Source organism: Siniperca chuatsi, linkage group LG18, assembly GCF_020085105.1.
Source record: "Siniperca chuatsi isolate FFG_IHB_CAS linkage group LG18, ASM2008510v1, whole genome shotgun sequence".
Lineage (NCBI taxonomy): Eukaryota > Metazoa > Chordata > Actinopteri > Centrarchiformes > Sinipercidae > Siniperca > Siniperca chuatsi.
In genome coordinates this window covers 21,153,974-21,164,041 of record NC_058059.1, presented here as the reverse complement: position 1 = coordinate 21,164,041, position 10,068 = coordinate 21,153,974, and the positions used below count along the sequence as shown (strand labels likewise).

At 37.3% G+C, this 10,068-nt stretch overlaps 1 protein-coding gene across 3 annotated transcripts in view; it reads left to right on the top strand.

Moving 5' to 3' along the window:
* The window catches only part of si:ch211-196i2.1 (collagen alpha-1(I) chain), a 113,113-nt gene extending 103,360 nt beyond the window's left edge, over window positions 1–9,753 (top strand). For all 3 annotated transcript variants that reach the window (XM_044174549.1, XM_044174550.1, XM_044174551.1), the window contains 10 exons: window positions 223–276; window positions 431–484; window positions 1,136–1,153; window positions 1,441–1,494; window positions 1,958–2,020; window positions 2,232–2,397; window positions 3,251–3,360; window positions 5,675–5,755; window positions 5,963–6,145; window positions 6,804–9,753. In XM_044174549.1, coding sequence (XP_044030484.1) covers window positions 223–276; window positions 431–484; window positions 1,136–1,153; window positions 1,441–1,494; window positions 1,958–2,020; window positions 2,232–2,397; window positions 3,251–3,360; window positions 5,675–5,755; window positions 5,963–6,145; window positions 6,804–6,953 — 933 coding nt within the window. In that variant the 3' untranslated portion in view covers window positions 6,954–9,753. The remainder of the gene's footprint in view (window positions 1–222; window positions 277–430; window positions 485–1,135; window positions 1,154–1,440; window positions 1,495–1,957; window positions 2,021–2,231; window positions 2,398–3,250; window positions 3,361–5,674; window positions 5,756–5,962; window positions 6,146–6,803) is intronic.
* The last annotated feature ends 315 nt before the right edge of the window (window positions 9,754–10,068 follow it).

Here is a 10,068-nt window from a genome sequence, read left to right as displayed (position 1 = left end):
TCTAATTTATTCATGATACTGTAATTTTGACTCTTGCAAATTCCTGCAAAGCCCAAGAAGAGATTTACTTTAACTAAGGGAAAGTATCTTACCATAATTAAATGTTTTGTCTCTTATGGATATTTACTGAGTTTTCTTGTGAGTGAGTCACTGGAAATATTATTCTCTTAAAAATGTATTTTCTTCTTTTCTTTTTTTTTTTTCATTTTTTTTTTTTTTCAGGGTATTCGTGGTCCTGTTGGGTTGCCAGGTCCTCCGGGCCTGAAGGGAGAGCAGGTGCACGAAATTAAGATCGTAGTTCATCTTCTTATTTTTTCAGCTTTTTTTTTTTAAGCTTGAATTTTGAATACATTTGAATATGTTTTTATGAATATGTTTTTTATTCCAACTTTGACAAATGTGTACGTTTCTCTCTCTTTGTTTTTGTTAGGGAAATATTGGTCTACCAGGACCGAGGGGTACACCAGGGATGCCAGGACTGCCTGTAAGTTTCATGTACAGCTTATTTTATTTTATGTATTGTACTTTTTTTGTTGCTGGCTGTTATATCCCTCTTTAACTGTGTTTATACCTGGTATCTTGTTTTTCAGTTTGGCTTTTATGTTGTTGTTTATGCTGTTGCTTTCTTTTATGGAAAGAACTTGCAACTGTGTTTGACATTCCCTTTGGACATACGAAGTTTATTCAGGCTGTGCATTTTTTTCCTTTTTGTCTGAGATATTTTGTATTTTGAATTCAAGCAGGTCATCTGTCACTCAAATACTTATATCCAGATTGTGTCTGAAAAATGGAGACAGCACAGAAGTGGAACATATGACGGAAATGTTACTGTTTTATAATAACTCCAGTCATTCCTGTATGGTGCAGACTGTTATCTGTCAGCCAACTAATATTTTCTTCAGCTGCCAGTCTGTTGAATCATTCACAGTTCAACGTCACATAATGATTGTGTTCAACCCACTGTGTCCTAGGGAAAAAATCCATTGACTTAGGTTATAAAATCTGCAAAGCTGTGGCTGATGGATCCTTAATGCAGCAGATAAAAGCACTCGGAAGCTCTTTGTTGATAAATCCACTTCGGAGTGGAAAATCATACTAATGCTCTTTTCTTCTGCTGTTTTCTCCTCTGTTGCAGGGTTTGTTTGGATTAAAGGTATGATATCATCAGCTCAAGCACTCTTGTCTCGATAGATCAAACTCACTTCGGCTCTCACTCACTGTTATCTGAAGCAAACGCCCTGGAGGATTTCTTACGTCGCTCTGGTTCATGTTGATGGCACATATAATCATAAAGCTGTCACACTTTGGAGTTGGCGTTAGAATGTAGTGGGATTTTGCAGTAGTCTTTATTTCCATATCACTGGGTTTTATATTTGATGGTGTGGTACAGAACAGTGCAGAATTATATGTTGTGCTTTTCACGTTTTCTTCTCCCTGCAGGGTTTGAAAGGCTACCAAGGTTTGCCTGGTCTGCCTGGCAGGAGGGGGCTCCCAGTAAGTTTACAACAGAGTTACGCAACAGAGGATGAAACACACTCTAAATTAAGGTTTGATTTGGTAAAAAAAGTGTGCTTATCATATTAATATAAAGCATTTAAGATACACTAGATACCGTACATCCAAAATGTTTACATTTATACAACGATGTCTCCAAGTTTCTACATTAACAATGCCTAGAAATTAGTTCAGCTGAACTTGATTTGATAAAATTGTCAAAATGTGAAACAGCTTAAGAAATAAACCTCTTTTATCTTATTGCCTCATCACTCAGTTGTTCTATGAATATAAGATCTTTATATTTGTCAGTGTTTAGTGTGTATTTTTAGCCAGATGAAGAGAGCCATTTCTCTCACTTTGTGATGCTTAACAGTTTTTGAAAATAAAAGTTTTTCAAAATCTGGATCTAACATTATTTTTGTAGTATATACCCAATGTGTGCATCTTCCTTGTATTCTAGGGTCCACCTGGGGTTCCTGGACCCCCAGGACTGTCACTGAACATGACGGTGACTCAACTCAAGGCAAGTGATTCATGTCTTCATCGTCCAATTAAAGTATTTTGTTGAACCCGGGATTACAATTACAAAAGCATTTATCACAAGAGCATCTGAAATGTGTCTTTGTAAACAGACATGAAATAAAGAAAACACATAGCTTACAAGTCAAAACACACTAAACGTATGTTTTCCCTCATGTTGTTATTTTTTATTTTTGTTCTCTTTCCGTGTCCAGGACCTGATGTATGTGTCCGATAAGCCCAACTATCCTCTGATCCAGACTCTGCTGGATTCTCTGCAGCATGAGCTTCGGCTGCTGTTGGATCCTCCTGATGGCAGCAAGGAGCATCCTGCCACCACCTGTCTGGAGCTCTGGCTCTGTCACCCTGAGTACAGCAGCGGTCAGTTCCCAAAACAATAACATTACAGTAAATACACACTGAAATATTTTGGGAATCTCTGAGCTAGCTGGCGTTCTGGATACTGTCCTCTCTGTTACATGTGTGCATCATCCTCCATGTGAGCTTGTCTGAACTCTGACATGATAAATTAATCTGACAACATTTATTATTTTAGCTTTCGAATAGTGTGTCACTCTTTTTGACAACAAAATGTAACAAAATATTAACAGAATATGTGAATATACATGAAGGTAAAAACAATAAATGCACAGAACCTAATTTTCTTTGCAGATGATTGTCCTGTATATATTTTAGTTGTTTACTTCAACCTCATTCAGTGCTTAAACTGAAACTTAAACTTCTTTCAGCACTTCCATTGTAACTGCTATTTCAACTACTTGTAGTATTTGTATTTCCAATGCAACTTCAACTGTATCAGTATTTATTTCAAATGTTTCAACTGATTTTTATGACTAATCGAAAGAAATGTCATTGTTGCATTGTAAGTTACATAATGTCCGTATGTTGTTTTTCCATTTCTAACATACCAGTGATTTATGATTACAGCAAAAATTTTGTATCAAATATCATAAGTGAAGGATCCATATTATCTGTGCCCAAAGTGTACCAGCAGTTGCTAGTTAAAGCAGGAGTAATAACATATACAATATACTGACAAACATATTATACACTGTAATCTTTTTTACACTTTAACATCTTTAATATTTCCTTAGTACAGTCCACAATGTTGGAGTGGTTGTGTTTCCAGTATTGCTCAGGTCTCTGTCAGTGTGGGGCACAATGCTTTCATCCCTGCAGATCTCATTGAGCTCTCACTAACCTTTCTCTGCAGGAATGTATTACATTGACCCCAACCAGGGCAGCCCAGCCGACGCTCTGCTGGCCTACTGCAGCTTCTCATCCACATCAAAACAGACCTGTGTTCATCCTCGAGACTCTCAGGTATAAAGACATCACCAGAGAAAGGCTACAGCAAATTGCACCTTTGACTTAATGGTGTGCCCGCTAACCTAACGTAGTCGTGTTTTACGACCTGAATCTCAGTTTGATGAATTGTCAGCCAGCACACAATTTTTTTTTTTATGACTGAGACTTCTACAGTGATGACTTGAACTTGTGACACAGTTACCTTGAAGGAAAATTCTGTTTTTTCAAACCTAAATCTTGTTTTGGTAGTTTGGACTTCATTCCTACAGTATCAGTTACTAAATCATTGCTGAGATCCACTGTCTGCCATACACACAAACACACATTCTTCCACCCTTAAACTGTTACCAGAGCATTCCTGTATAGGATAAAACACAATAAATTCAATGATGAATATGAATTAATTCTAGTATAGAACAAAAATACTGTCAAACTATTATGCCAGGGAGAATCAAAGTATCACTGTTTCAAGAACAACATTAAGTCCAATTAGGAAGTGCAATACATTCACAGTTAGTCCAACATTAGCAGTTATGTAGAATGGTGTGTTAGCAACACATTAGCCTGAGACAGCTAATATAATTGCTAGCTTGGTTAGCAGTAAACTGATTACAGAAAAACTATTTTAACATCGCAATTTACAAAATATAGTTACAAAATAGCTATAATTAATTTAGCACATACAGATGATGGTCAAACAAGGGCATTTGGATAGTAGATAAAAGATGTGTTCGGTCACAGAGCTGACAAAACGGCTCGTTAAACTGCAACTGTAATGAACTGTGCCAATAGACTGAGCGTGAAGGTTCATTCCTGACCTTGGAAACAGCTAACCTGACGCGGCAGATGTTTTGTTACACAGAATCGCGTGGTCTTGTGTGATCTCGTGAAGCCAGCTGTCTGAGGGTCGCTTTGCCATCAATCGGAAACACCCCGCGTTTCTGCGGCTGGGGCAGTCGCAGGCATCCGTTGCCTTTGTCCCCCTAATTGTAGACTATTGCTGTTTCCTTACCTCGCAAGGTAAAATACTGGCAGTATACATGTTTTAACTTTCAGTGGGTGGTATAAAGATGTAACACCAGTTGAAAACACATTTCTATTGCATATAGTAAATACAACATATCAAGGCCAAAGTAAAGATCAGCCAAATAGCTACCATACAAGTATAACAATAATTTTAGACTTATAAAATGCATTGCTGTATTTTTTTCAGAATGGTGATTTTAATAGATTTTAAATGCTGTTTTTTTCCCCCTCCCTTTCTATTTTTTGCATGATACATACTCTTTCATGTTTGCCTCCATTCTTCACTCTTCTTTCTTCTTGACTTTATGCTCTGTGTCGGTTTGTTAAAGCGAGAATATGTAAGTAAGAAGTAACACATCCTACCTCTTACAAATGAAAAGTAAAATTTATAAGCAATAAAACACACACTTGCTCAATTCGATTGCTGCTACAGCCTTAATTGGTCTGGTATGACCAGCAGCTTATGGTGGCTAATGTTAGCAAATTTTAGATAGATACTGCCGTGTAACTGACATTGCTGAGTCAAGTCACTACATTTTTGACTCTTCTCTACTTGTGCTACTGTTATGCTGTGTTTTAGCATTGTCTTTTAATTGCCACTTGTTGCCACAGTGGCCGCTGTTTTAACACAATTATACTGCCGTGTGTCTGTCTCTCTGGTAACGGACATTTAGATCTCTAGAGACCATCCTGAGTAAACAAAGGTAAAAAACACTTCAATCTATTAATAAACCAAGTAATACTGTCAAAGTAGAATAACAGTAATACGTACAAATAGCACACAAAACCAGTCACTAGAGGTCAAAATGATGACCTTTACTGTTAGAGGTATGTTGATTTATTTAGAAATTTTGTAACTCTATTTGCTGTATATTACTAATAAAATAATAATAATAATAATAATAATAATAATAATAATAATAATAATAATTAATAATAATTCTTAAAAGAGAGACAGTATTCAACAAATTTTCATCCAAAGGACATCAGGACGATCAGGGCATAGATGTTGTTATTCTCGTTATTCTATACTGCAGTCTGTATAAAAACACAAAACACACCTCTCTCACCCCTCCACTCAAATACAGTCAATACTACATAACCGAAGAGTAATATGAATTGATCTTGGGTAGCGTGAGGTGGATGCATCGCTCACTAAAGTAGCCAATTTACTTCTGGTTCATGCTTGAGCTGCATGCTAATCCAGAGTTTATCAGCAGCTGTCTGAACATCGTTGACCTTCACAAGTCTCTTATATGAAAGCAGGAGTTGCGAATGTGTGCCTTCTTTTCTCTGCCTGCAGTTGCCCATGAAAGCCTGGATGGAAGACTTTTCTGAAGAAGGATCTTTTCAGTGGCTCAGCAGGCTGGAGCAGGGGTTTCAGGTGAGTGAATCCCTCTGAAGGGAACCAACAAAACATTTACACTAATTTAAATTTGTTTTCTGTCACACAATTGATGCTTTGATTAATGACGTTTTGCCCATTTTCCATTCACTTCGTTTGTTTTTAACCTATTAATATTGTTGTTGTGTAATCTTGAGCCAGCATTTGTTAATACTGTACATCACATTTTTATTCCTTTCTTATCAGTTTTACTATCCAGGTGCCAACGTGGTCCAGATGCGTTTTCTGAGGTTGCACAGTAACACCGCCATCCAGAAGGTGACCTACTCCTGCCATCCAGGACACAGACTGGGCCAGACCGACAGAGACATCAAATTCCTCACTGACACAAGGAAGCAAAGTTACCTCGGAGCACTTAAAGATTGTGTGGTATGTAAAATGTTTTCTAATCTTCCTTTTTCCCTGTGCTCTTGAGAGGCTGGAGGAATTACGGGTCATGCTGCTGTTGTTATGTAAAATCTCGTTGAGGAAAAATCTTAGCTGGCCTGGGAATAGTCGGCAACATTTAACTTTTTGCAACTCCATTATATTTATTTGAAAGAACTTTTCATAACTTGTACAGTAGTTGCAAAAAGTAAAAGCTTTTAGATATTTTTGTGATTTTGTCCATGGTGATGCACATTCTTTAACATAACAATTATTTATTATTATTATTATTATTATCTTATTATGGTTAGCAGGAGTAGTGTTTGTTGTTGCTCTTAAAGTTGGATAGAAGAATTCAACGTCTCTGGACCTGGTGTAGAAGGACCTGGAAAGCTCTGGCAATGGTTTAAGGGCCAAGACAGCCCACTTGAAATTTGGTAGTGAGTCTAGAAAGTCCTGGATGTAATTTAGGATCTGGCATCCCTATAAATATAGGAGAAAAAAATATACAAAATAATTGTTAGTTTCAGCCCTAATTAAGACAAATATATAAAACAAAATATGCAAAGTATTACTGTCCTATAAAAAAGCAATGATTCACAGCAATTAAATGTAAAAAAAAAAAAAAAAAAAAAAATGTATTCTGCTTCCTGTGTGTCAGCCTGGAGAGGAGACCGTTTCTGGACCTCGGGAGTCTGTGTTTGAGTTTGAGGACCTCCAACTGCTTCCTCTGAGAGACATAGCACTAATGGGAGGTGGAAACTTAACACACCAGCTGGGCTTCACAGTCGGACCTGTGTGTTTCAGCTAGGGGATGCTAGAAAGCTGTGCCGTCACAGGTCCAGGACACAAACCTCTGTTCAAATCATGGACACCAAGAGGACAGCAGGAACATCTCTTCCAATTTCTGAAGATGTCACTTCCTTTTCCTCTTGTTTTGGCGGGATTTGATCTCTCAAGTTGAGTGACTCCGTATTCATGATTTTGAGAGGACAAAAGTTACCCAGGCTTTTTTCACGGAGAAGTCAGTTTTGTTTACAGAGACGTTTATCTTGTATTGAATAATTTAAAAATGTATGTTTTGGTTTTTTTTTCAATCTTTTATATACATTTTTTTTTTCTGTTTGATTTTTGTTCTGTATTTTGGGCTTCTTTCATAGCCTGCCCATTGTGTATATAAAAGCCAGACTGTCCTAACTGACCTCTTAACAATGTGTTCTGCATGGGGACACAGCTACTGTCATCCCATTGGCATCATGTGACCAGGCCAGTAAACTCTCACTGTAAGTCCACTACATTTGTACTGTAAGTGAACTCAGATGTGTCACTTTTCTCAAGGTGCTGATCAGGTTTTATTTGAAAGACCAACATTTATGTTATCCCAAAAACAATAGAGGGGTCATATTGTCTTATGCATACTTGATTCTGAAAATTTCCTCATTTTGTTAAAATATAAAACATTGTTTATTGTTTTTACAGTTTCATATAATTGTGTTTTTGGTTTTTTTTATGTCTCAGGTATGATGCCTTAATGATACACATGGGCAGCACTAAAGCTGCTGTTGCCACAGTATGTTGGTCAGTTTTGTAGTTAAGCATTCAAACTTAAAGACTTAAGAAATGTTAAGATTAGAAATGTTAAAGGATAAATCCATGTAAAGACCAAAACCAACACTAAATTAGTCCTACCAACAAATATTGTCTGTGTAGCCAAAGCCTTAAATGTGTTATTCCTCTGTGCCATAGAGCTCCATCAGTAGGCCACATAGTTGCACTGGGTTTCATGTTCCTTCATTATCATGAACACAAATGGTGTAGTTTTATTTTGACTCAATCCCACTTAAACCATCCTGCTGCTGGAAATACCAAATGTGTATTAATCCACAGCTGAAACAGTCCACAACAAATGCTTTATTTACTTCTGTTTGAGTAATGTATGCTAAAAACTACAGAACCCAGCTGTTTTGGGAAATGACTGAGCCTTTATTTATTTGTTGTTGGGGTTTTTTTTTTTAAATAAAACAATGTGGGGCAGCCAGCACACACCTCATGTACAAGGCTGAGTCCTTATCGCAGCGGCCCGGGTTCAAATCCAACCTGCGGCCCTCTGCTGCGTGTAACTCCCCTCTCTCTCCCACATTTCCTGTCTATTTTCAGCTGTCCCTATCAAATAAAGGCAAAAAGCCCCAAAAAGAAATCTTAAAGAAAAATGAAACAATGTGTTATGAGCTGCTTTTAAAGATTTACATTTTCAGGAGGAAGCAATGGGCTTGGGAAAGTATTGAGACACGGACTAAAGCATTGTTGGTTTTGCTCTTTTCATGAGATTTGTTGACAATAAGAAAACAATATAATAACACCAGCCTTATCCTTTAAAATGGTGAACTCCTGCACACTGTTATCAAAAAAAAATGTTGAAGTTTGTTGCAGATCTTCATTAGGCTTTAAACAACAATACAATAAGCACTGGCCACAGGCTGCAGCAGCCAATTACAAACAGGGTCAAATCACAGGAACGCCTGAGACGAAAGAAATTTAATAATCTGTGAAAATACATACATTAAAAGACTAATCAAAACTTTTAATTTGAAAAAATTACGTACTTTTACTATTTTCCCCATTTCCCTGAAGGTCTGACAAAAACGTAGCTGCTGCTTTAATACATTTTGTGCTGACATTGTGCAAGAGTTAGATTTCATTCTCCTGTTTTAACAATAGAAATGTTAAATTCAAGGGTGTTAAAGAGAGTCTCTCTTTTTCTGTTATTTTCATGTAAACCAAGAACTGAAATTAAGCAGCCAGAGTTTACAGATCCACCTATTTCCTCCCACAACAATATTGTAATTTCTTTCGCTGCACTGTAAAGATCATACATAAGTTTGGCCATAGAGTAAGTGCAAGAGTAGTGCCCTGCAGTATCCTGCAGAGCTTCTTTGACCCCCTTGTGAAAATAAAGTGCCTATTACCACCCACTTAGCATTGAGTAATTGCTGCCGGCCTGAATTTCTGCTTCATTCAATCTGAGAAATGCTTGGGTCCAGAGAAAAGAAGCAAGCCTTGTAGCTTCTCTGCAGAATCAGGATTTCGGGGTTTGTGTCCCAGAGGCGGTCAACAGTGAGTGATGAGTAGTGTGGCGTACAGTCTACAGGGAGTAGAGGATTCATTTGAGTGAGATCTCAGGGAGTTTGTGATGAGAGCGTAGGCTACCGGTTCAGCCAAAAACAGGAGCTCTGCAGCTAGAAAACACCAAAACTTCATTTTCTTGCTTATACCAAATTCTCAGCTGTGGAGAACCAGAGGGCCTGCAAGATTTTCATGAGGCTGAGGCGTGCCACTGCTATATAACAGGGAAGAAATGTACTTGCTTGTATTGCAATTCTGGCCTATATTCAATGTTTTCTTCATGTATTTAGATTTGTCATATCATCATTCCATATGATTGCCTTAGCTGGCTGAGACTGATCATTGTTACTTTACTTGTTTTGTACAAATTATCATTTAAAAAAAAAAAAAAATGAAATGACATGCTGGACATCTGTCTCGTGTGATCCCTCCATCAGCTTATCCAAAGAATTGTGTCAGCTGAATAAAACAAAAAATACATAACCAAATGTTGAGTCAGTGTATTTTATCATTAGTTTTGCAATTATTTGGTCGTGAATCAAAGTATTGGACAAAATGAAATTTTGACTTGATGCTGGCGCCAGATCGGGATCATGTTTGTTATTCTCTATTACTCTATTTCTATTAATGTTTGAAGAAAATTTTGTTTTTTTCAACATTTGTTGTTACTTTTCCTGCTTTAGTCTAATTCTGACTTCAAACTGTTCTAGTTCTGTTTTAGCAGGGGGGTTTCCTATGTATTTTTGTGTGTGACACTAGCCTTTTGTGTGTGTGCGTGCGTGTGTGCGCTTCACTGCCAGAGT